This window comes from Cydia fagiglandana, chromosome 10, assembly GCF_963556715.1.
Source record: "Cydia fagiglandana chromosome 10, ilCydFagi1.1, whole genome shotgun sequence".
In the NCBI taxonomy this organism is placed as follows: domain Eukaryota; kingdom Metazoa; phylum Arthropoda; class Insecta; order Lepidoptera; family Tortricidae; genus Cydia; species Cydia fagiglandana.
Genome location: NC_085941.1, coordinates 4,560,255 through 4,587,387, shown reverse-complemented (window position 1 = coordinate 4,587,387; position 27,133 = coordinate 4,560,255). Strand labels below are relative to the sequence as shown.

The following is a 27,133-nucleotide window of genomic DNA, read 5'->3' as shown; positions in this document are numbered from 1 at the left end:
GGAAAACTAAGCTCAGAAAGTATTGCAAGCTAAATTTGCTTATTTTTATCAATGTTGCAAATTTGCAACATGTTTTTTTTTCTTGGTCTACCTTCACTACCAATTAGTAAATTAAAAAAACACGCCTATCGTTAATTCATTAGACGTAGGTCAATCTTTATCTATGGTAAACGAAATTAAAAAGTTAACGGACTGAAAGCGGTACTCAATTTCGGTGTTTTATTGCCATAATAAAAGAGTGCGATAAGCAACATGGCAACAAGTTGTTTGTAAACATTGATAACAGCAATTGAAGTTTTTTACCTTGTGCTTTGACCTAAACCAAGTAATAATAATAAATAAATAAATAAATAAATAAATATTATAGGACATTCTTACACAGATTGACTAAGTCCCACAGTAAGCTCAAGAAGGCTTGTGTTGTGGGTACTCAGACAACGATATATATAATATACAAATACTTAAATACATAGAAAACACCCATGACTCAGGAACAAATATCTGTATCATCATACAAATAAATGCCCTTACTGGGATTCGAACCCAGGACCATCGGCTTCGCAGGCAGGGTCACTACCCACTAGGCCAGACCGGTCGTCAAATAATTATTAATAATAATTAGGAATGCTCTGACGAAATGTCAGAATGAACATAATGTTATATTTTTAGATTATTTGAGCCCAAATTACACTGATGGCAAAAAAAATACAATCTAAATACTTAAATTAGGTAAGTAATAAGTATACTCATATTTTGGCACAAAAAATGTGCACACAGAAGCTCTTTGTAATGCATAATCTGTATTAAAAAGATTTATCAAAATTAATAAACCAAAAAAACCTATTTACTCAATCTCCCTATGCTTTAATTGGATTAAAAAAAACTTAAATCTTAACTTCTATGAAGGTACCTCTTCTTTTTAAATAGTGAAAAACATAATGTAATCGGAAACTGGGTTAAACTGTACAAATAAATAAAAGCATGCAATAAAAAAAACAAACGTACATGCTGTTTTGCAGTGGACGCCGGTCAGGGCCAACAGAACTACTAGATATTTCAATGTCATGGTCAATCCAGCCGATCGACCCGGCCGCGAGAACACACTACCGACTACAAGACTGATATTTTCTTTTATATTCAGCCAGATGTGTGGCTGTATTCCATTTCTGACACAGTGTTGGATCTGCTATGATACTTGTATGCTAATTGTAGTTTAAGACAAGTTTTGAAGACACGGTGCGTGCGTGTGTAGATTTATGAAATAGATTTTGAGAGATTGGGAGTTTTTAAATATACCTATATTTATTCCAGTTGTATTTACTTACCTCCTGTTTTTTTTACTGTAGGGATTCTCTAACACTTTGAAAGGTTTTTTTGTTACTTATGAGAAAGAAAATCGATTTTAAAGCAAAGATTTTGCATGTACCTATAATTTATTCCCCTTATGTCAGACAAATCTCATTATTATTCATCCCATGCCCAAATTACAAGAGAATTGAGTGTCGCTGCACGTTTACTGTGATAGAGAATGTAGATATTTACTTACTTACCTGTTTTAATTAACTTTTATGGGCGTGAGAACAAAAGTATTTGTTAAAAATAATAGAAATACATACATACAACCAATTAACTGCAATACTTTATATAATAAATATTTAACTATAATAGCTCAATTTAATAAGCATAGTAGGTACATCTAATAAAGTAACCCTGTTTTACCAATCATATAAAACTAATTATAATTTAAAACGACTTTTAGAGTCTGTGCGGAAAGAGAAGATTCGTGGAATGTATGGGGCCCAATACATTTCACGACTCTTCTCTTTCCGAACAAACTCTATCACTACTTGGCTGTATATCAAGTAGAAATTTAATGCCGTTGTCGCGCGTCTTTCAATGTCATTAAAAAGTCGCTTAAGTATTTTATCAGTTAGTCATCTGTGGAAGCAGCAATAATAAAACTCTAAATAAAACGATTTAATGAGAGGTCAAATTTAGTTTATAGGACTGCTTTATTGATATTCAATCCCGTGTTATGTTCGATATCGCTCAGTTTTTTTGCAACATATTCTCAACAACTTGCTATTGAGTTACTTACTCGTAGTTTTGTTAATAAAAGCTGCATTATAAAAGACCTAAAAAATGGCGCGGTGGCGCGGTAGACAAGATGACAGCAGATTTCAAAAGTTTTACGGATCAAGTTTTTAATTATTTTTAATAAAAATAAATATTTACAGATCTGTTTAATCATCAAAATGGATTGGATCCACTGCAATAAATGTTTTTCTCAATTAGAACCGGGAATATCGTTACATTTAACATCATGTGGTCATATGTTTTGCAATAAGTGCTTGGACAACGGTTTGTTAAATATTTTTCTTTGAAATGTTTTTTTTAGTTCAGTATTTAATATACCTAAACATTTTTTTTTCAGTAACAAAAGGAAAAGAGAATGCGACATGTTTAGTATGCCGCTTGCCATGTTCTATTATGAAATTAGTACCGGACGTAAGTACCTATAAAATACGTAATAAGTTAGTACCTATTTATTCTATTGAATAAAGGTGTTAAACAATGTTGTGAGTTGTGATATTTAATAAGAATGTTTCCTGCGTCCCAATTAGATATCGCTATTCATCAAAACTCTTAGTTGTAATTAGTTTTCTTTCAGGTTTTGAACTTCATTGTTTAGGCAAATTTACATAATTTTCAGATGAAACCCGAGGTCCAAGATTATTTCACAGAGCCTGAAGAGTTTATAAAGAAATGCAGTGAAGTCTTACAGTTCCAGAGACAGCATAGAAGACGTCTCTTGTCTTATCTTTTACAGTCCGTAAGTTTTTAGTTTTTAAGTTTCTTTTTCATAATATTATCATATTGTTATTAGTTTTCCTTTCCTTTCTTCTGCAAGGTTCGATATCAACATAAATTATTATATAACGTTTCTAGGTGTTTTAACCTAAGTAAGTACTTACCTATTGGCTATTGCGAAGTGTATGGTGGGGGAACTAAGAACCATGACACCGGACTGTATGTGATCAAATACATAACGCTCTACTGTCACACACAAATCTTTACATATCTGATATAATACAAGAAACATGTTTTGGACTCTGTTGTGCTTGCTTTAGAAGTAATCGGATTTACTGTTATACTGAATGCATTTAACTTGATACTAATAGGTTTGGACCACCCTAACCTTGATGTCCAAATGTTTTTTTAGACTTCTCACGTCGTGGGCTATCAGAATATACCCCATGTATGTTAGCCGATTTTTCGTAGTTTTTTAAACTTTTAACTTTTGTTATGAAATTTCGGAGTTCCCATACAGGGTGGCTAAAATATAACTACATTCCCGTTGCCAGGGAGCTTTTGGGATTATAGTGAGCAACTTTTACTATGGGACCAACACCGAAATCGCGAAAAAAAATTTACCCTTCCATAGAAGATGGACTAGCCAAAATGTATGAAACAGCCATTTTTTTTTAAAGATTTTCAAGCTCAAAATAATACGTTATTGTCAACAGACCAAAAAGTTCTACTTGGCCCGAACAGAGCTAAAGCGCATGACTGAAATATGCCAAAAGCAGCACAAACAATTGAAAGAGTGCCAGAAAACTATTAAGAACTTGGAGACACAGCTCACCAGCGCTAACAAGAGTAAGTGAATTCGCTCGTAAAATGTTAAATTCGTTCTCAATGCTTACCGAGCATTCGCCTAATGCCGGCTACACACGGAACTATAAATCGTAGCGATTAAACTGTGCAGTCCGATTTGCGCAGTTTTATCTACCGTGTGTATGACAAAATCGTTACGATAATCGACAGCGTTTAATCGCTACCATTTATAGTTAACGTGTGTAGCCGGGGTAAATAAGGTAGTGGGCCACCCCGCACCAGGGTCTTCCGAGCGTCAGCGTCTCTATGGCTGCTGCTCGACGCAACGTTGGCGCAACTGCGCAGTGAAGCCATTTTCCAAAGCGCTGACTAAACGCCGACGCTCAAAAGACGCTAGTGTGTGGTAGCCTTTATTGTTATTTGGTACAGCATGGCAAAAAAGAGTAGAAATTAAAAAGTGGCAACACTGTCGTCCCTTTCAAACCAATTTATAGAAAACGGGACGACACTAGTGTTGCCACTTTTTAATTTCTACTCTTTTGTGCCAGGCTGTAGGTACGCAAGCACGGACAAGGAGCGCTAGTGTGGCGTGACCTAACGATCCTTAAATAAATAGTAAATATAATGTATTTTATATATTTATTTAAAAATTATTGCATTGTAAAAATATACAATTACAACCATCTGTCAGATAAGAAAAGGTAGTAGAGTCAGACCGTAAAAAGTCTGCAGCGATTTTGATAGCCCACGCAGTGCAAGTCTCATTTTAAACGTCAAACTTCTATGAAATTATGACGTATACATAACACTTACACTGCGTGGGCTATCAAATCCGCTGCAGACTTTTATTGGTGCGACTATAGGGTAGATATTTGGTGAGAGGGTCGAATGGATTTACCCGAGTTTGAAGTTTAGCATCCTTACTATGGCGAACCCGAGACCCAAGAGGGTACTGACAGTGACTACTGATTCGCTGATTCGTCTGACTTATTAACATAACATAGGTATGACAGGTTGATACCACAGATGTTCGATCTCTCAACACGAATCGTTATTAAAAGGACATGATTTGAGGTGATTGCTTGGTCAATGATCTAACTTGGCGACTCACACGAGCCTTCAGAATAACTTAGGCGACGATCGGCAAGCGTTATGAACCACAATGCTGTAACTTAACAATGTAGGAACAATTTGGCAAACGGGTACAACTTGGCAAGGTTTCCTCACCTAGGTACTATAATCTGTAGAAAGTTTTATTGAAACTGAAGCATGTACCTAGTAGCAAAATAATTTACACCTCAGCAGCTCAAACATTTATGCATTTTTCCTAAAGTTATTTTTTTTTATCCTTACGTACGTGACTATTTTTAAATGGAAAGATAATTTAGGGTCGGTTGCACCCAACTGTTCGTATATGGAAAGTTTCATAGTAAAGCGCCGGGGCGAGCCGGCTGACTTTGATCAGTCTGTCAAATGTGGTTGGTGCAACTGGCCCTTAATGTTATATTTTTTACCTCTAATAACTCTCTAATAAAAACTTGCATTGAGATACTAACATACTACGGAACATATTTGATTTCCAAACATTTGAGTCTTGCTACGCGTAAAAAATATATATAAATCAGCTTCGCTTACCATTCTACTTATTAAGTATATTAGCGTGTTATGAACGTTCACATGCAAAAGTGCATGGAGAATAGTGCGTTTTGCAGCTCGCTAATACGTCCGAGTGCTCGTCTGTCCGTGTCCCAGTATTTATCTACATTACATCTTTTAACTTACGTACATCATTATAAGAACTTTATCAGACATTGTCATTTGTCAATACATACAAAATAGCCAGACAGGCTCGTGGGCCGTAAGTAAGAGGTTCGCAGGCCGCACGCGGCCCGCGGGCCGCTGGTTGCCGACCGCTGGTATCTAGACGAATCATATAATCAGTAATTTGCAAGTTTTTAGTACTTAAAGGCCAGGCCACACCGGCTGTGTGTGGTAGACGTGCAGGCTAAAATGGAGCCGCGCACACGTCACGCAAGCGGTGTGTCGTCTCTCATATGGAATTTATATTACAAAGCGCGTCTACGCACACGCTCCCGGTGTGCACAGGCCTTCCAGTTACCCCCGTAAGACACACGCGGTCAACGGCCTGACGTTGTAATATTTCAGAGCAGTCTCCATTCAGCATCCCGATCTCCCCGGGCACTAATCTGTCCCCGGCGTTCATACAGGCCCCAGCCTGCAAGCGCCCTGCCAAGAGCACACCGTATTCTGTGAGTACTTACTCGTATATGAATTGTATTATCGTCGCTGTGCCTACAAAAGTCGCTATGTGATTTTTGACGATTTTTGGGTTTTAATGCCATTTTGAACCTTATTTCCATACGCATATGCTCCAAAAACAGCGTTGAGCTAATTTCAATATTTAAGGATTTAACAAATGTAGGTATGTGATGCCCATACAATGAATGCTCTTCCTATAATCGCTAACTGGAATAAATCACATAACTACATTAGCTTATTTGAACAGCAATTACAGATGTGCGCTCGTTATGTCATTCTGGACACATAGCGATATTTTCTACAAGTTTATTGAAAAATGATTAGATGCGCTTGCGCCCAAAATATGTATTTTCTCGCAAATAGCGATAATTTTTGTACTAGTTGGAGTCAATGCTATGTTTCCAGACCGTACGTTTTACGACACATGGCGGAATTCTCTTATAACTATCCAGGACCCCTATTCGACAAGCGACGTTTGACGTATCGTGTTGATCTCCCGTTGATGTGGGAAAAATCATAAGTTCTTTTGACATTAACAATCCACAGTTAGGGTGACAAGCAAACCAAACCGAACCACTCTTAGTTTAGAGTTGAGTTTTGGGTTGTACCAAATGATATTATCCACCGTTGATGGAATCAACACTCAGTATGCAATAAAATCAACTGTTGATTTGACGTGGATGCGGAATCTGACAGTTGTACATGTCGAATTTGGCCCCTGTATCCAGTCTACCGTATATGTTATAGATACTTTTACTTACCCTCAAGTTGTATACTAAACACGTTAACATGTTCATTTTAAAGTGTATCATTATTGATTTGGCACTGAAAAGTCATCAAGCAAAATAAATACGTGACATGTAGGTATGTACATAATAATTGAGTTTTGTGAGTTTTCGTTACAAGTTGTTGGCAGACAAATACCTTATTATATTATTTATGTCTTTTCAAAGGAAAATAATAAATAGTACCAGAATATATGTAGAAGAGTCGTTTTAATCATTTATTTGTATGCTGTTGGGAGAAAGAAGTTTAAAGAAATTGTCAGTACTAAAATATAATGTAGAAGAGTCGTTTTAATCCTTTATTCGTATGCTGTTGGGAGAAAGAAGTTTAAAGAAATTGTCAGTACTAAAATATAATGTAGAAGAGTCGTTTTAATCCTTTATTCGTATGCTGTTGGGAGAAAGAAGTTTAAAGAAATTGTCAGTACTAAAATATAATGTAGAAGAGTCGTTTTAATCCTTTATTCGTATGCTGTTGGGAGAAAGAAGTTTAAAGAAATTGTCAGTACTAAAATATAATGTAGAAGAGTCGTTTTAATCCTTTATTCGTATGCTGTTGGGAGAAAGAAGTTTAAAGAAATATTAGAAGACAGCAAAATTTCAATTTACAAGCCAGTGTGTTGCCTACAAGCAAGGAAATATTAATATATAGTAATATCTAAGTATAATAAAAAAACTACGTAGACTATTCATTCATTATTAAATTTCCATTATATCGACTTAAATATATTTTTTCTATTTTACTGAACACCCCATCATTTTATTAAATAACCATGTGACGATAAAAGCACACAAATTGTATAAGGCCCTTAATAATTAAATCTAGCCATGTACAGATTAAGACACTTAGAGGTTTTTACGACTCAAACAAAAATCGCTATGTAGCATATTTATGAAAAAGTATTTTTTTCACGCTATTGAAACTAAAATATCATTTCAGGTAATTCCGTAATAGACCGTGTTTTTATTGAATTCCGTTAACTTCGGGGTATGGTTAAGTACGTTTAAGGGAACTAAATGGCATAGTTATATCTCAAAAAATTAAATGTAGCATATAGCGTTGTTGTAACATGAGCATTACATTTAACTCAACCAAACAATTGAAGTCTGTGACATTTCAATGTAATTTCGTACATCGATCGACCAAGATTGTACTTAAGTTTAGTAGCAAATGTATGAACTCATTCTAAACACTAATCAATAGGTAAACCGGCCCTAAGGCAAGTATACACACTTGTAGAGGCCTTAGAGGAAAAAAGTAAATTATTGATTATCTCCGAAATGGAGTTAATTAGAATATCGGTGTCTTTGAGAAAGTTACTTGATTTAAGCTCAGGAATGCACCCTAGAAATTAACGGAAATCAAAAAAAACACGGTGTATATGTAAAAGTGCAAATACTTTTGTCATAAAAATATTGATTGGTATATGTTCAATAATTATCGAAATAAACAGTTTTTTGTGTCTCCTGTAAAGTAGGTTAAAAACACATGGCGACTTTTGCACGCACAGCGACGTTATGTTTTTCAGGTTGCTCTTATGATTTGTAGAGTTAGACCAAGAAATGTCTACAGCGATTTTGATAGCCCACGCAGTGCAAGTGTTATTTATTCGTCATAATTTCATAGAAGTTTGACGTTTAAAATCGCGTGGGCTATCAAAATCGCTGTAGACTTTTCGCGGTTTGACTATATGAGGGTTTAATTTAATGTCATTTTAAAGGTTAGGTACTTTAATTCATTCGTATTTTTTGTTTTTAATATAAAGGCATTTAATAACAATAATAACCTTAAGACTTGTTATTTAATACAAATGTTTCAATTAATTTTCGGGAGAATGTATATCTACATGGGACAAATGGAAAATAAATTCTAGTGTGACGATTTCCGAAAATCCTACCTATCAAACACTAGCTAATACATACCTATACAGAAAATCACCAAAATGTTACACTACATTTAATTTGCGTAACTACTAACTATAGCTATTTTCGCCGCTAACTGTAATTTACCATCATTTTGATTTTACTTTAGGTATTATATAATTAGGTAAGTATACTTTTATTTTGAACTTTAGATGTCTTACATACTCTCAAATAATACCTATCTAATGATGTCTAATGATCAGCATCCATTTTTTCCTCAATTACAATTATTTTACAATCTAATATTTTTCTCATCAATTTTCCTCCAAGATATCGGATCTTCCTATATCACCACAAACATCTTAGTTCCTAAGGGCATATATAAAAGGTCGAATGTTGCTTGATTCCTACGAATTATTGTTGTTGTATACTCTTATCAGATTGTTATGAAATAACAGTAAACATAAGATATATTTGCAGGCATATTGTCAGTCTAACCTGGTGACCCCATCCCGGATAAGTAAGCAACGATCAGCTTGCTACAGCGCTACGAGTCAGGTGAATTTATTATGTATTCATTTGAAATTTGGTACATTATATTTTTTGTCGTTAACACTACTAGAGTTATAGACCAAGACTGCAGCGATTTTGGTAGCCCACGCAGTGCAAGCGTTAGTTTAAACGTTAAACTTCTATGAAATTATGACGTGTAAATAACACTTGCAATGCGTGGGCTTTCATTATCGCTGCAGACTTTTCTTGGTCTAATCTCTACTACTATTTAACTCAATAATTAAATAACCGCGAAGTAATTATGTGTTTACATACTTGTAACTAGTCGTACACTTACACTAGTCCCATGTTAATAAAGAAATATAAGCAAATCTTACAGTAGAAAAAGGCGCGAAATTCAAATGTTCTATGAGACTATATCCCTTCGCGCCTACATTTTTCAAGTTTGCCGCCTTTTTCTACTGATAAGATCTGCTTGACCAACTATATTAATTCTGTCGACTCGATATTTTAATAGTAGGTACAGCTATAGGTATATTTCAAAGAAACTTAATTAATTATATACCTGAATACTACGGATTCTTCATCAAATAATATTTTTGTCGTCAACAAAGCACTTCAGTCTCATTAAACGACGGCGAAGCTTCGCTTATCCCTAGTATACCTAACTACTTCAAACTTTGTAGTCATTATACAAGTATCTTGATTTGTATTGAGTGAATTTTAATTAAGACGAGTGAATGAAGATTACTTGTGTTTAATTTGGGATTTTCTTTGGCGAATTTCTGAACTAATTTATTGAACAATTTTCTAGAGTTTGGAATTAATATTAGAACTAAACATCGATAGATGCTTTGTAAGCCCGTAATAATTAATTTACCCATATTCGTCTACAATCTTAAAGGATATGATAACCAAATGGTTTGGTTATAATATATATCCTCTAAGTCTACAATAGTCTAGTCTAACCTTTTACTTTAAAAATTATGAACTTCCCAAAAAGTCAATTACTTACTAATGACAGGTTACATCAACAAGATTTAAGTGATCATTAAAGGCAGGAAAATAATCATGTTTTAGTATTTTATGTTATTATACAACATTTACCTATATCATATTGTTTTTATAATTTTCAGAGGTCAAACACATCGAACAAGATAACTTCAACGGTGTACACCCCTCCCACCCCCGAGTCGGCCGGGTACAGCGAATTTTTAAAGAATCTCTAATAACGGTATCTGTGAACGCATCTTCAAGAAAGTTTGCGATGTTCGAAAGTTTTTTAGCCGCTTTCTAATTTCAGTAAAATCATTCGTAACAAATGCTAATCGTGTTTCAAAATGGAGGGAGCAATTTAAAAATAATTAGGCATTTTTTTCTGTGTTTTAACTTTTAACAGAGATTGAGAATTAACTTCTAACTTTATCAGATTATTTTTTAATCGGTCTTAAAACTCGTTTAACTATAGTCCGTGTTTTTTAGCATTAGAAAGAACTTGGCAGAAGTAAGCTTGTGGTTCCAAATCCGGCACTTTTAGCGGTAATAATTTGAAGTAAATTATATGTATTGATCATGTTACATTAGATAATTCAATAATTATTAACAATTAAAGAGCCTGATAAAAACTGCACGCTTGCTTCTGTGGAGTTCTTTCTAATGCTAAAAAAAACGAACTATAAACCATAAAAATAGCACAGACCTACCAAGTTGACTTACTTATTTTTCGTGTTTCGACTTAAAATGATACATTTCTAGGGTGTTAAATAACTTAAGTCCGGAGTCTGGCTATTCGACGAATTCTCCATTCGAGTTGTCTCCGGGCGCCCTCTACTGCAGCGGAGCAGGAAAAAACTGTTCATTCAAAAATGGAATGAAGATTATGAAATATTAGATAATTAAATATTTTGCTACGTATTGCATGTTATTTCTTCTACAGTCAGTGTTGACAGATAGAAATATGAGAAATAGACGCGCTTTACGACAATCAGCGACTTACTGAAAAGTGGAAACCGAATTTGTGCCTTTCACCGGTCGGTGTAAATGTGTGCGTATCGCACACGTAAATACGAGAAAATCGGTGTGTTAAATCATTGTTTTGTGTTGGCGACTTCTACCTGTCATAACCTGTGTCAACTCTGGTGGTTGCAATAATGTTATACTCTGGTTAGCCAGCCCTATCCAATTCATAAAGAATTAACAATCTTTCATACTATCTGTATCTTACATACTACAATAACAATATTGGAATTATTTTCAGCTATTTTCCGTTGCTGGGTGGTCAAATTATAATATGATTACAACATCTGGGCTTATATTTCTAACGATCTAATTGTATTGCGTAGCTATTATTCTAGGCTATTATAGATGTAAGTGTGTTTCTCAATTGTTCAACGTGATTCAGTCGTTGTTTTCTAAATAATTTGCATGATATCCAAATGCATGTTACTCATTAAAATATATTTGAATAAAACCGTTTTTCAATTTATATTTTATTCATCAAATCCTGAACGCGGGGTTAGCCTCCTTGAATTCGGGATTTGTATGAATAATGTATTTCTGTTGAGACGAAGCAAAATGTTTTTAAGTAAAATTAGCTTTAAATTCTGTTTTATTACGGAGGCTAGGCTCTTGTAAGACTCGGCCGTGATAAATATTTAAATCGGGCAATGATTGCGATAATATTCGACATTTGTACAATAAAAATAGAAATAGAATTAATTACCATAAATTGATAATACATACAATAAATTTGCCTGAAGTCGTAGCCTGCATTAGTAGCAGGATGTGGATGGATTAGTAGTAGGCTGCATTATAGATATTATTATTTTACTACCTGATACCTAAAAACGATCTTCGAAAGAGTGATCTTGTAAACATTTAAATATGGTGGCTTTTAATAAATTTAAAAAGTTCTCCAACGAGGGAGCTATTCTGGGCCTAAGATTTAAGGAACTGAAAAAATGCAAGTTGATTGAGGTTTGCTAATGCTATAAAATAAAAGCTTGAGAAAAGTTTTGATACTTACCGTTCTTAATAGGTATTCGGTAATTTAATCTAATTACTTAGCTTAACTGACATTAATCGTCAAACAAAAGAGGACATTTTTCTCGACTCTGCCCAATTTAAGCTAACGTTGACGTTGCTAATACATTTCAGTAGGAGTAGAACTATTAGGGTTGACAACCTACAACAATATGTATCAATGTAATGTAGACTTTATCCCCCTTATCTATTAACTTTACAAGCGTCATTTAGTTAATTTATACATACTTTTATTCCAAATATATGGAGGAGTAAAAATTACAGATTAATACAATAGCTACCTAATTGAGGCTTGTAGCGCGCTTATGAATAACGCCATATAATTTTGATACTTAACTTATAAGGTTGACGAATTGTCAGATAACACTGAACGATGTTACTGCCGGGATGTTTCTGTAGCTGTCTTGATTAAAGGCGTGTTCGTCTAACGAATAACAGGCGGGGACATGTCCAGAGCCGTCGCAATCACGATGACACTGTCCTCGGGGAAATGAATCGAGGTTATTATGAAACAACTAGTTACAATGATGTGAATGGACGGCTGAAATACTTGGCCTGTGGACCAAAGATCCCTAATGGCTCGTCTACACGATGGGCCAGCGCCGGCCACTCCAAGGGACGCAGTCATGCGGTAGAATGAGATAGCATTATCACTTGCTCCCTCTAACGCATAAATGCATAGCTATTTCTACACGATTTGTACGTAACGTACAAAAAGCCATGTCAGTCCATACAAAAGTTTGCACAATTGTGCAAGTTTTTCGGCAGAGGGGTAGGTCTTTAAAGGCGACTCCAGTATGCTCCAAGTTGAAAAAGCATGTTAGCAGCTACGCATGGGGCATGTAAGCTCGCTCAGTTTTCTCTTCCAATACAAAGGAAAATAAAAATGCTCAGAACAACATTCAAACAGGTCGTATATTGGTCGGTACGGTCTAACGGTGTATTGGCAGGATACTGCCTCCCTTGCTCTGCTGGAACCCGCCGCTGGCTTCCTGGTGCCCGTGTATGGAGTGCGCGCCGAGGTTGTTGAACTTCTCCAGCTGTTCCGCTTCGCCCTTGTAGCCCTTCTGCAGGAATTCGCCCTGTGGAACAATGTATCAGGTATAATTATGAGGAAATCGCAGAAATCGCGAAGCGTCTGGTTGACGTAGTTGGTGACCGAAGAGCTGGCGATAGCGGCTACCGCGCACAACGTATCAGGCCGCGTAGCCAAGATGTCAATCGCTTACGCTCCGTAGCGATCGAAACGCAACTGTCACTGTCACACTAATATGGAAGAGTGATAGAGAGGCATAATGCTTTTCGTTGTCGAAGCGATAGCGATTGTAACCTTGGCTAGGCCGGCAGCATTGCGATACAGCGAGGAAATGCCGCATCCTTGGTACAGTGCCTCAAGGGCCTATTTCAGATTTAAGCTACTTATTAATTTCGTTTAAAGTAGCACCGCTGTATATTTCTTGTATGTAAATAAATTATTTATTCTTCCATAAGGAAATTCCTGTATCAAATGAGTAAGCTATAAAATTTAATAAAAAGGAAATGACCGTACATTATTTAAAAAAATGTACCTAATCTGTAGCTTATTAATTCGTATTCATAACTTAAGGTGGCCACTGACGAGCCTTCCAACAGTCCAAATAGCGTGGCTGCAATCCAAAATCGGTCCGTGAATGTCAAAAACGTACAATGTTTAATATTAGGATGCCGTCCATTTGGATGAATCCATTGTAACGGCATCCATTTCGAAGGCTCGCCAGTGGCCTGCTTTATGTAACTTTGGCACTGTACTTGCGTCGTGAAAAATGGCATGTCAAAAGTTTTTCCGATCTAACATGAATAAAGGAGGACATCTGTCAAAGTATACCTACCTAGTGTTAGCTACAATAGATGTTGACCACACAGTCACGACTAGAGATGCAACGGATAGTTGTTTGGGCGGATACCGGATACAGGATATTCGGCCTGACCATCGGCCGAATATCCGGTATCCGGCCGCCGAATATTCGGCCAGCGGAATTATACCTACATTTCGGTTTTTCAGTTGCGCATTTTGCAGGTTTAACCTGTTTCCTAGTAAACCTTCACGGAGACTCATTTCTAGGTTCGAAATGAGTGCGCGTGCAAGTCAGTGGAATGAATAAATTGTTTTAAAATAATAAACAAGTACGATTATGACCGTGTCTGTTTCTTAAATCCAGTTTGTTTACTCCGAAATCAAGCAATGTTGCTATCCGGTATCCGGCCGGATAGTAGGTCACAATCCGGTATCCGGCCGTATAGTAAAATAATGGCCGAATAGGCCGGATACCGGATAGTAACCGGATATCCGGTGCATCTCTAGTCACTACCCTACGAAGATGGCAATTTTAGAGAGCTATGTAGATAATAGATATGAGTTTATATGATATTAAGTAAGGTTAAGATCAGCATTAATATTGGACATAACATATGTGGTGATAGGTTATTTATTGTCAAGACAGCTTCTGAACATGAAGACGAGCAATTTCGTAGACAATACGATACATTACGAGAACACATTACGACAAACAATAGAAGCCCGAAAATCTGTGGTAAAGAACATTGGGCGGATGCCAAGTGAATAGTGGTTATATGGTTATAATGTGTTTATTTCCTAGCCGCAGGCAACGGAAGTCTGCAATGTTTGCGAGAAATTATAGAGCTTTCGTTTGCCATAATGTGGGAAATGATATTCAAATGATATTTTATCGTAGTAGTTTGAGCTTCTGACGTAAGTAAGTTTTCATGAAAATCTAAACTTTTGTGACTGGAAATACCACGAAAATATTGTTCAATTGAAAATCTAGTTAAAATAAGAAGGCAAACTAAATTGAATTTGTAAGTGAAATACTTTCACTAAAATGTCGAATCTGTTATACAAAAGCTAGTAATAACCAATTAACCACTGCCTTATATTGTGTGGTAAAAAGGTTTAAGTACCTAATATTTTACTGTAAGCAATGGCTTCTTGCTGAATTGTTGCTACATTACTAATAAAATGATATACCTACAAAAGCCCAATACATATAAAGTTTGACCTTTAAAGTTCCAAGTGCTCCTTCAGCGTATGTAATTTGTCTCATCAGAAAATAATTTTCCGAAAGTAAATTCTATTCTTTAACGTCAGGTCGTAATCTAATATCGTGCGGCATATTGAAGTAATAAATAACACACTGGGCGTAGCGGCCGACATTTCCAAACTAAAAGGTAAAGTAATACCCGTATTATCATAATCTGGGTTAACCCATTTCATGCTAATTTGGTGGGGCAAACTGAGAGGACTCGACATTTAAACCCATAGTGCTTATTTAAATATTAATTAAACTACGTTCTTGCCGAAAAATGTTGTATAAAACGTCGGTGTTATTCCTGAAATGTGCTGTAATTAGGGCAGAAATGTTGTAAAAAAGTGCCTGTGATTTGGGTAACGGTGTGGCAAGTCTTTAAAAATGTTTGCTTTTAAAGTTCGTTGGAATTTGAAATGAAGTCAAATTATAGGTTTTTGAGGTAAAGGCCGTCAAGTGGCGCTAAATAAAAAAGAATTAAGAAAAGTCAATGTCAATGTCGTAAAAAAAGTGCAATAAGAATTGGTCGGTAATAAAATAAACATAGTTACATATAAAAACCACGTAATAGTAGCAAATAAAAATATGCGATCTGCGTGGTGTGTGGTGTGTTCAATTTCATCGTTATTTCATCTACAGTCAAAGACGTTTTCAGTTGGTAAGTCCACTTTCCAAACATTATCAAACAAATAATGAAATATTAATCTCTTTGTTCAGAGATACCAGATAAGTACCAGAATTTTCCAAGTTGAAAAGCGTTCTATAGCTACCAAGTACAATTCTTACCACAGACTTTCACAAGCCTTTAAGTTTTAATGGAAGCAGTTGTTTTAACTAGTATAGTTATTTCTTTGAGCATGGCCACTCCTCTGCCTTTTCAGTGCTTAGACTGTCCTTTGAGACGCGAGCTTAATTAAACACACTTTATTAATGCATAGAGCGCCTCCATTCTACTTTACTTTGCCTCAAAGAGCTCCTTTCTTGCAATTACCATAATAATACACGACACAAAGTAAAGTGGGCATTCTAGAGAGATTATTTTAACACCTCTGTCAAAGACATTTCTGTAACTTTGTGGATAAATTTTACACTTTTATTATGACATCAAAGTGGATCGGATTATTCTTTTGAGAACGCAAGAGAGCGTTCATGTTATTATTTTACGCATTCAGCCAAGATCACGCTAGGTGTGTTCATTTTGTATTGGAAATGGGGCGCTTGGCACTGAAAGGTGCTAGGCTAGTGGGACGCGCCCCCCTGAGAAGGAATCGAGTGGGAAGCTGAAAAGCGTAATCAGGATGTCTTTGTCATGTGATGACGACAGGATAAGCATCTGTCTCTCAATATTGACAGATATCGTATCGTATCTTTATCTTGTACAGCGATAACGATGATCATTCTAGGCCTGCATCATATTATTAGCTAATTTATCAAATCTGATTTTCTATGGGTTATTGTTTGCCTGCCTTTGCCTTTAAGGGTTCGGTGTGTTTGTTGTTCTAAACTCCAAACGAAGTTGAACGGAAACTTCATAAGAGCTCGGTATTTACCGGTCCTAGCTGTTTTTAGAAGCAATATTTAGGGTGGATTTAACTTATGAATTTCGGAGAATTGTTATGCCGGCGTTTAATTATGTCTATTAGCAAGTCTTTTCGGGATATACACAGCTTTACGGTGTTTAATATATACTACGAGTATGGTATATATTAAACACTACTATATATAAGTAATTTACCCTTTCGTTTCGAATATTTGGAAAGACAATAGCGTACATACTCTACTTGTTAAAGTATTTTTGGGCCACGCTGCACAAGCAATGCCAAATAGCATTATAATATAACCAACAGATGGCCCAATAGTGTGTCAAAAATGCTCCCACTTCTCTAAGGCTACTTTTTTAAGAAGTTTCTACACCGCGATTTCGAATTTTTTATCAGATATTGAAAATTATAACATGTAAGAGCTGTTTCCCACTAACGTCCAGTTTTTTGCGAGTACGATTTTTTGCAGGATCCAGTTTTCTGTTGTATCCATGCAGGATGCCGCAAACAAAATCCTCGTGTGAAAGTTACTATATTAGCTATACACAAGGAAACAGCTCTAAGAGGGCATTCCAAAAAAGTGTCGAATATGTAACGATATTTTGTAATACTTCTGATAAAGCTAAGAAGCCAATATTTGTCAGGATAACCTTTGATAAATTAGCTTTAAATTAAATGGTAAGTGCAGTACAGTCAATACAAAATTCTGCAGGATATTATGGTAGCTGACGTAACTACGCGTGACGTCTCCGACAAAGTAGACCTTTCTGTGGAATGCCTCCAAGGCTGGTGCCTTTGCCCCTCAGCATGAAATTGGACGTTACCTTGTTACCCTTTGAGTCGTCGATCTTCTGCTCGGAGATGTGATGGCCCTCCTTGCCTGCCGCGTTGGCGTCCAAGACCTTCTCCTCATGAGCTCCCTTGAAGCCTTGTTGGGATTGTTCGCCGAATGAACCGGCGTTTTGGCCAGCGACCTACAAAAAAAGATTTTTTTTTATTATAACACATAGGTACTTACAATAAGTGTGACCCAGGAACACGAGTTATGTAATTTCTTCTCTAATTCAACTACCATCTTGCAAATCTTAACTGGAAAGTTATTATCAACACTCTGTACAACAATCAGGCTTGTACAAATCACAATCAGAGATTACTAACTAGCCTATATGAGTCTACTGCTAGGCACATAACCTTCACGCTATAAAAAAAGTGGATTTAGAGGCTACCTTTGAATTTCTTGGCAGAGGTATACAGTTTTCCTCACGATGTCATCAACAGAAAGCATCAAGTATAAGTAAGATCCGAGAAAGTCATTTGGTACCTGGGGTCCAAAATACGTAAGCAACATACATGCCTTAACGTTTGACTACCAGTGCTTGCGATTACTTAGTTAAATCATGAAGACAGCATACAAAAAAAAATGTTGAATGAATATATTTTTTTTAATTTTTATACATACATATAATCACACCTATTTCCCGGAGGGGTAGGCAGATCCGTGGTGGATTTGCACATGCTATGATCCTGACATACCTCTTTCGCTTCCTTCACTTTCATAACATTCCTCATACACGCTCGCCGGTTTAGGGTGCTCTTGACCTGGCATTTCTTCAGGATCTCCCCGATCTGATCAGAGAAAGTCCGCCGAGTTCTACCCCTTCCAACTAACACGTCCACTTCTTCCTTATACACTCCTTTCTTCCTTATAAATATTATTATAACATAAACAAAATATACCTTATGGTCAGCTTCATCATGTGCCTCATCGTAGAAGCTTTCAGTCTTTTCTTCTTCGTTTTTGCTGCTTGAGGTCTTGAAGCCCTTGCTCACGTGACCCTTTTTATGGCTTTTGGCCTTCTTCAGATGTTCCTCGTTGGCACCTGAATGTACAAGTCAGTTCATCATCATCATCATCATTAACTAAGAGTTATTCTCTTGTCGGTGGAGTACACGTATCTTCCAGCTTTCTCTTGCGCCAGCTCTTTGCCTTTCTGATACGACACGACCCCTACTTTTTCGTCTTCCGTCTTTTTTAAGTCGGTTATAGTGGTTAATAAGGTCAGGTGGGAAAAGAGAGTTACCGGGGCAAGTGAAACACTTGTAGGGAGTCCTCACAGCCGACCACGGTAATAATTCATGCTTAGTGATACATCAAGTATGGAGCTTATATGGATATGTATGATTAATTAATGCCAAGTTTGTGCAAAGTAAGAGTAGAGTCTACTGTTTCTGTTGTCCCGAGTAAAATAAACTATATTTCTCTAACCCCACCTGACCTTAATGAAAGGCGCGAATGTGAATTCATAATTCATATTCATATTTCGAATTTATTGAAAAAACGCCAATGGTTATGAAGCAACAAAATATTAACTTATAAATAGTGCTAGCCTTAGCTAATTGTAAATAGCAAATAAAAAGTGTCCCTAAGGCTGGCTTACCTCTATGCTTTTTCATGGCTACATTGTAGTTTAAAATATTTTAATTTAAAATGAGATATAAAGTGAGAAATAATCTAAAATTAGTCGATAAAGAAGTAAAATGTACTAAGCCTGTGATTAAGCCTTAATGATAGGTATTGTGAAAATACCGATCTAATTAAAAGTTTGAGAGATAATTGGCAGATAAGGTTTAATTTAAGGCTAATTACTCTTTTATTATTAACTTCAGCCACTGATCAAAATGAGTATGTGGAAAACAGCAGTAACTTATAATTATGTGCCTCGGTAATCTTTATCTAACTTCGGGTTACATATACTCGCGTGTTATGCATAAATATTAGATATGTAATATGTATGTGTTATGCAAGATAAGAGAATGATAATGATGCACTGAACTAAATGATAGGTGCTGTGTTTATGTGATTATTATCTGCTTACCATGCTTGTCGAATTTCTGACCACCTTCGTAGAATTTCTCATCTCCAGCGGCCTTTTTCTTTGCCTCTTCGTCTTTGTAAAAACTGGATTCTCCTTTCGCCGCCTTTGCAGCGGCAGCACCATGCTGGTATCCTTCTTGACCATGTTTTACTTCCTCTTCAGTTTTCTTTTCTAATTTCTCCACATTCTCACCCGCACCCTTCTTCTGAGCGGCGTCATAAGCTTTCTTATCAACGTATCCTCCACCTACTTGCTGTTGTTGTATCAAAGGATGATGATAAAGGAGACCTCCGCCAAGACCAAGTCCGCCCACACCAATACCAATTCCAGGATTAACCAAGCCTTGGCCAACTAATCCGTTAGTGGCGATGCCCCCAACACCCCCAAGTCCGATACCCCCAACATTTCCAACACCAACGCCGCCCAAGCCTCCGAGTCCTCCAACCCCTATTCCTAAGCCTTGTCCAAGTCCGACGCCTCCCAACTGTCCAATCCCGCCGTACCCCAAACCTTGTCCTAATCCAATCCCACCAACACCAACGCCGCCGACACCTCCAACCGTGTTCAAAACGGCAGACGCGGCGCCTTCGAGTTGCTCAGGGTAATCCGCACTTTCTTCCACTTCGTAAGAGTTAGATAACGGCAACCCTGACTTCGGGTCAGTCGCGATAGAGTCCAAGCGTTCCTTCACATAATCGTACGGTGTCTTCTCATCGGAGAGTTCAACTTTGTGGAAGTGCGCCGAAGCCGACGCGAGAGTAAGGATAAACACTGTCAACATGTTGATTGCGCTGACCGACTGATGCCATTTCGCTATTGCAAGGTTTATTTATAGTAAGGTTGAATTTGGTGGAACGAAATGGTTTTTCATTTTAAGGTGTGATAGTTTGGAAGGCTGGGCCCGCGTCCGGTCGTTTCCTTCCTGCGGTATTGTTTTAACTGGAGTTAATGAGAACGATACAGTACTTAACAATAAGGTGGCGGAGACCTTGCGTTCCAGTCCATTGAGCCAGTGACTCGTTTACGCAAACGCCGCTATGGGTGACACGTTTTCTCGATAATTTCTAAGCCGATAAGTAGATGACTAATCATACTTATTCATAATATCTATTTCATCCTTCTAAAAATTTAACTTCGGTATTCTAATAAGTAATAAGTCTACTTAGTGACACAATATCCAATTCCAAACAAATCTAAATGCATGACCATGTCCAATAGTCGTTTATAATTTCATTATTACAAAAAGAACCTGAAATCTTTAAATATTGTCTGTCAATTCAAATATTTCTTAAAAGCAATTAGCTCTTCAGTCATATTGGATCCTAGAGATCTAAGAGCCGATAAGATAATTGTTACCTAATAATTAATCCGAAATGAGCCCATGAAAATCGTATCTGCCTAGATTATTTTATTAAATACACATACTGTATGTGACGCTTATATGGACGCTATCTTCTATCATGCATACGCATATAGTCTTGGCTTTTAATTCTCGCTAGTATTAGAACAGTTGATTATTTACCACTATTCATGTTTAGATAAAATAGCATCGCTTATCGGCTAGCAAGACATAAAAGAATCACCAGTGTCACTATGAGAGCTCCTCAGAATTCAAGCCACATCATAAATTTCCTTTACAACTCACGTGTTATCTAATGTTAATGTAAAATCGATCCATCACAGTGCCACTGAGCCATGGTGCCAGTCATCCCACACCTGGAATTGGGTTAATGGAACCCTCGTAAATCTATTTAGGGGTACTTACTTAATACATATATCAATTATCGGCTGCCAGTGTATTATAGTAGCTATAAATTCGTGTGTTGTTATTATTGCTTATTATGTTTTTAATACCAAAGTATGGAGACCACAGATCACCTCAGCTAGTTACTAGCCGGAGCATATACAACATTGACATAAGCGCCTCACCTCACATAAGCGCTTCTATACAAAGTATGGGAGCTTATTGGAGCGCGTGACCGCTTATTTCAGTTGCGCCTTGCGCCCAACATTATGAGTAGTATTCGTGGTAATTAAAAATATAAAAGATATGCTTTAGGGGTGTACCACGGTGTACCTGGGCTATTATGCTATAAAATGGTATGAAGTTATAAGTCATTTGTGTTGCTCGAATAGGTATAGCATTTTACAAGTAAAATAAGTAATTGCACCTACGATTGGTGACCTCTGGCTCTTTGTAAACGCTTCATACTGGGGTGTGTGTGTAGTTTGCGATAGAGACATTTTAAGTCTGCCTTGTTTAAATATGTACAACTAGCTGTTGCCCGCGACTTCGTCCGCGTGGAATCTTTATCTTCAACATTTTACATCTTTAGTACCTATAATTTTCATATCCAAGCAATGTTGAAATTTGGTTGAAATTAAGTAAGTACTTTTCTTTTTTAGCAAGTTGTATGAAGTTTTAAGTCAAGTGAATTTTGATGTTGGTTGCTGAAATTACTTTTCCTGTATATGCCCTTATACAAAGATTCAAGTTCCGCACTCACAAAATATCTGATCTCCATACAAACTTTCAACCCTTTTCTCACCACCTTGGGGGATGATTTTCAAAAATGCTTGAATTAGTTTTCATGTTTCTTAATTTATTACCTTTTTTTGCAAAAAATTCAAGTTCCTAGCTTAAAATTAAATTTACACCCCAAGGCGAACTTTCATCCCCCTTAGGGGTTGAAATTCCAAAAACGTTGAATTACTTTTTTTTTGTGATCGGCTATTATGCCTTTCTAAGAAGTTTCAAAACCATTTGTAATGGATTCAAACTTTCAACCCCTTTTTAACCCTGTTAGGGGATGAAATTTACAAAACGCTGAAATTACTTTTCCTGTCTTCTAATAATATTCCTAAATACAAAGATTCAAGTCCCACACTCGAAAAAAATGTTTGATATCCATACAAACTTTCAACCCCTTTTTCACCACCTTAGGGGTGAATTTTCAAGCACCTGAAATAAGTTTTCTTGTATTTTATTAATATATCTTTTAACGAAGTTTCAAATTCCTAACTCAAAAGAAAACTTTAACCACATACTAACTTTCATCCCCTTTTTAACCCTGTTAGGGGATGAATTTTACAAAACGCTGAAATTACTTTTATTGTCTTCTAATAATATCCCCGAATACAAAGATTCAAGTCCCGCGCTCGAAAAAAAATTTGATAATATACAAACTTTCAACCCCTTTTTCACCACCTTGAGGGATGAATTTTCTAAAACGCTGAAATTAGTTTTCTTGCATTTGAATTTGATACTTTTTTACAAAGTTTCAAGTTCCTAGCTTAAAATAAAATTTGCACCCGAAGACGAACTTTCATCCCCTTTTTAACCCCCTTAGGGGTTGAATTTCCAAAAACGTTGCAATCACTTTTTTTTGTAATCAGCTATTATGCCTTTTTATAAAGTTTCAAAGCATTTGTAATGGATTAAAATTTTCAACCCCTTTTTAACCCTGTTAGGGGATGAATTTTACAAAACGCTGAAATTACTTTTCCTGTCTTCTAATAATATCCCTAAAAACAAAGATTCAACTCCACCACTCGAAAAAAATTTTGATATACATACAAACTTTCAACCCCTTATTCACCACCTTAGGGGATGAATTTTCAAAAACGCTGAAATCAGTTTTCTTGCATTTGAATTTGATACTTTTTTACAAAGTTTCAAGTTCCTATCTTGAAATAAAATTTGCTCCCGCAGACGAACTTTCATCCCCTTTTTAACCCCCTTAGGAGTTGAAATTCCAAAAACGTTGCAATCACTTTTTTTTTGTAATCGGCTATTATGTCTTTCTAAAAAGTTTCAAAGCATTTGTAAGGGATAAAAATTTTCAACCCCTTTTTAACCCTGTTAGTGGATGAATTTTACAAAACGCTGAAATTACTTTTCCTGTCTTCTAATAATATCCCTAAATACAAAGATTCAAGTCCACCACTCGAAAAAAATTTTGATATCCATACAAACTTTCAACCCCTTTTTCACCACCTTAGGGGATGAATTTTCAAAAACGCTGAAATTAGTTTTCTTGTATTTTAATAATATATCTTTTTACGAAGTTTCAAATTCCTAGCCTAAAAGAAAAATTTTACCCCATACAAACTTTCATCCCCTTTTTAACCCCCTTAGGGGTTGAATTTCTCGAAATCGCTTCTTATCTCTTGTACACTTTATAAATGCAATCTGGTGTGCAAATTTCAACTTTCTGGCTTTTGTAGTTTCGGCTCTGCGTTGATGAATCAGTCAGTCAGGACACTTGCATTTATATATATAGAAGATTTTTATCTGTGGCTATGCTATTCCACTTAACCAGTGCCACTGACCTTTAATAAGGTCTAGACTAGTGTAAGTTTGTGTTATACTAAAGAGGTCTCAAAGACCTCGCTAAAGTTTTCATATCAAGGTGTCATTTCATTCCATTTAAAAAGAGATCTACACACAAAGGCTTTCTTTTGAATGTAATAGGAATGAAGTAGAATAAGTTTTTGAGTGTTAAATACTTAGTCTTATTTTTACCCCTGTCTCATATTTACCCCATCTGACCCTATTTACGTCAAGTATGGAGATTCTAGTGATGTATTTATGTGCATCTTTACTGCTAAGTTTGTGCAAAGTTAGAGTGGTCAGAGGGTAGTACCAATCAAACGGTATCCATCTCAGTTGTTTGTATACTGAAGGTATTTGCTTATGTAAATCTGGCATCGTATCTTCGTCATTCGAATTGATTTTAGCCATCCGTCTTTGCTGTTTCTAATGGTCGACGAAATTGGCGGTCCACAATGGAAGCCGACACTTTACGGTCTACCGCGTTCAAGAATATGCTTTTGCCCGTTTATTTCTGTTATTTCATTCGTTCTATTTGATACAAATAGCGGATGGCGCTGGAGCTAATATACGGCGTTGCATGAACAAGATATTTCCTTTGGCAGGATTGGTCTTTAGGACCCAGGGATGGATTCAAGAAGTGGAGCCACCGATATTTTTGATGTAAATTTTTAGGGGGGGGGGGGGGGGGCTGCCAACTTGATCTTGATAACTGTATCATTTAAGCTACTAGGTCAAGTTTGGTATCGTTTCCGTATAAATCGGGGGTGCCGAATTCTGAAGTAAAAACGCATAAAATATGAAAAAAAAATACTTTTTAGTTAAAATTTGGTACAGAAATAGTTTGAGTCCCAGGGAATAACATAGCATACGTTTAATCTCAATAATCATCCCTTAAGGGCGAGAAAAGGGAGGAGGAAATTTGTATGGCGATTCAATAACCGCTGAACCGATTTAGATAAAATTTGGTATAGAGATAGTTTGAGTCCCAGGGAAGAACATAGGATATAGTGTTTATTCCAAAAAAAATACCTTAAAAATTAAAGGTAAGGTGTAGGATTGTATGGGAAATCAATAAACACTGAACCGATTTCGATGAAATCTACGTCTACATCTTTGATTTAGTTGAAAATGATACTAAACTTGACTTAGAACCTAAACATAAAGAATTATTAACCTCAAACGTCGCAGACGCTTAAAACCCCCCGCACCCTCCACCTGCATCAAACATCTGGGTGGCTCCACTTCTTAAATCCATCCTTGGGTCCTAAGGACCAATCCTGCCAAAGGAAATCTCTTGTTCATGCAACGCCGTGGTTGACCTTTTTTTGCTCTGAGCAAACACAACTAAAACTGATTACTGTCATTGATTTAGAGCATTTATTAACTGGAGACGTCATGGCTCTCATTTTCTATACGAAATAGTCTGCCGATTTTGGTGGGGGAGGGGACGTCAAATGTATTGCTATTTCTACATGATTTGTAGGTACTTAACGTACAAATAGCCATGTCAGTCCATACAAAACTTTGCACAATTGTGCAAGTTTTTCGGCAAAGGGGTAAGCTCTTAAAGGCGACACCGTTATTAAATGATTGATTACCTTTTTTGCTATTTTTGGCCAGTATTTAATTTGTAAATAGGTGTTCGAATTCCTGATCGGATCAATTATTGAAATTTTTCGGCTTTCATCTGAGGCAACTTTTCATTGGACAACCTTTTGCTCGATTTGATTAAATCACCTTATTAGACCCTTTTGATAAAACGACACCATAATTCTGTTAGGTACCATTTTAACCCTTTTCGTTCCCGGGATATCGGTACTTTTTTGGTCCCAGAAGTGATCTACCCTTATAAATCTCGATATCGTAAATGATTACTTAATAGGTACCTAGATACATTCGAAGGCATAATACTTTCCTACAATTACAGACTTTCAATTATGTTATTCCCTGGCAAATGGTGACAGCGGTGGGTGCTAATGGTGCTATCTAGGTTTTTATACTAAATTCGTATACAAACTTGACTGTACACGCATAAGTGTAAAAACAAGCATGTACAGTGTACATACACATCTTACTTAAAATATGTCCCATGTCGGCGAATTATTAAGGACTATGGGGACATATTTTTGAGTACAGTTTTGTATGCACCCATATTTTTACATTTGATTGTTTGTACTACATACATCTACACACACATATCGTGACTACTTTGAGCTTCGTATCTTGTTCTATCAATCAAAAGATAAATGTGGTAACTACTCGTATGTATAGGATCTTCTTCTTCTTCTTCGTCGTAACCTCATGACTGAGCGTCGTGACCGCCATAAGTTGCGTTTTCTTGGATTGCTCTCCAACCTGGCCGATCTTCATGTAGGCATGTATAGGATGCATAGTTATAAATACAGGGTTACTTATTGCGTTTTAACTTTGAGCAGGCGTGGCTCACTTCGCGATTTCGTCGCTTTGCTACAGGTAGCTAAAACTCCATCCGTTCGACCCCAATTTTGGAGTTTGCCATAAGCCATAGCGGCCATATCTGTGCTGATCGTAACAGACGCGTTTTGTTAGAGAGTGAGTCTTCTGTACCTAGTACTATTATTTATTCTGTGCTTTGAGTAGCAGTGCGAGATACGAGATTTGTTCAAAGTATTTAGTGACGATATCTGCTAATCAGACAAAGACAAAAGGCAGTCTAACTTTGTCTGTTACTATAATTCCAATTCCCGACGACGACTGGCCCTGGTAACACACAACATACGCACTATGAGGACTGACGAAAAGATCTGCGAGCTGGAAGAGGAACTGAGCAGGTTACACTGGGACATTGTAGGGGTATACGAAGTCCGTAGAGAGGGGGAGGACACGACAACCCTGAAGTCTGGTAACTTGCTCTACCACCGGGAGGGCGACCAACAGTCCCAAGGTGGTGTCGGGTTTCTCGTTCACAAGTCCCTCATAAACAACATAATAACCATCGACAGTGTGTCGAGCAGGGTCGTATACCTAATACTCAGAATATCCAAAAGATATTCGCTGAAGGTCATTCAGGTATACGCACCGACCTCGTCACACTCCGATGATGAAGTAGAGGCTATGTATGAGGACGTAAGTAGGGCCATACATACTTCTAAAACCTACTTTACTGTTGTTATGGGGGACTTCAACGCAAAGTTGGGCAAGAGAAGCGGTGATGAGT

At 36.7% G+C, this 27,133-nt stretch overlaps 3 protein-coding genes across 4 annotated transcripts in view; 1 reads left to right on the top strand and 2 right to left on the bottom strand.

The window, feature by feature from the left end:
- LOC134668076 (transferrin) overlaps window positions 1–1,143 on the bottom strand; it is a 31,559-nt gene extending 30,416 nt beyond the window's left edge. Inside the window, exon 1 of one of the 2 annotated variants that reach the window (XM_063525551.1) lies at window positions 1,006–1,143. In XM_063525551.1, coding sequence (XP_063381621.1) covers window positions 1,006–1,066 — 61 coding nt within the window. In that variant the 5' untranslated portion in view covers window positions 1,067–1,143. The remainder of the gene's footprint in view (window positions 1–1,005) is intronic. The other variant, XM_063525550.1, reaches the window with a different exon arrangement.
- Window positions 1,144–2,159: 1,016 nt separating this feature from the next.
- LOC134668306 (zip homologous protein 2) lies at window positions 2,160–10,950 on the top strand. Its single transcript, XM_063525789.1, is given in 8 exon segments — window positions 2,160–2,361; window positions 2,435–2,508; window positions 2,714–2,833; window positions 3,528–3,660; window positions 5,785–5,888; window positions 9,027–9,104; window positions 10,196–10,299; window positions 10,815–10,950. Coding segments are annotated over 8 exon segments (855 nt in total). The 5' UTR covers window positions 2,160–2,255.
- Window positions 10,951–12,997: 2,047 nt separating this feature from the next.
- LOC134668403 (uncharacterized) lies at window positions 12,998–20,726 on the bottom strand. Its single transcript, XM_063525888.1, has 4 exons — window positions 19,602–20,726; window positions 18,463–18,605; window positions 17,550–17,699; window positions 12,998–13,183 (listed from the first exon to the last, which is right to left on the bottom strand). The coding sequence occupies exons 1-4, from the start codon at window positions 20,380–20,382 to the stop codon at window positions 13,034–13,036; spliced, it is 1,224 nt and encodes a 407-aa protein (XP_063381958.1). The 5' UTR covers window positions 20,383–20,726; the 3' UTR covers window positions 12,998–13,033.
- Window positions 20,727–27,133: the final 6,407 nt, after the last annotated feature.

Coding starts and splice junctions, on each gene's coding strand:
- LOC134668403 (XM_063525888.1), bottom strand. CDS start 20,382: ATGTTGACAGTGTTTATCCTTACTCTCGCGTCGGCTTCGGCGCACTTC. Junction 18,606..19,601: donor TCAGAAATTCGACAAGCATG/GTAAGCAGATAA, acceptor TTGTACATTCAG/GTGCCAACGAGGAACATCTG. Junction 13,184..17,549: donor ACGACTCAAAGGGTAACAAG/GTAACGTCCAAT, acceptor ATTGTTCCACAG/GGCGAATTCCTGCAGAAGGG.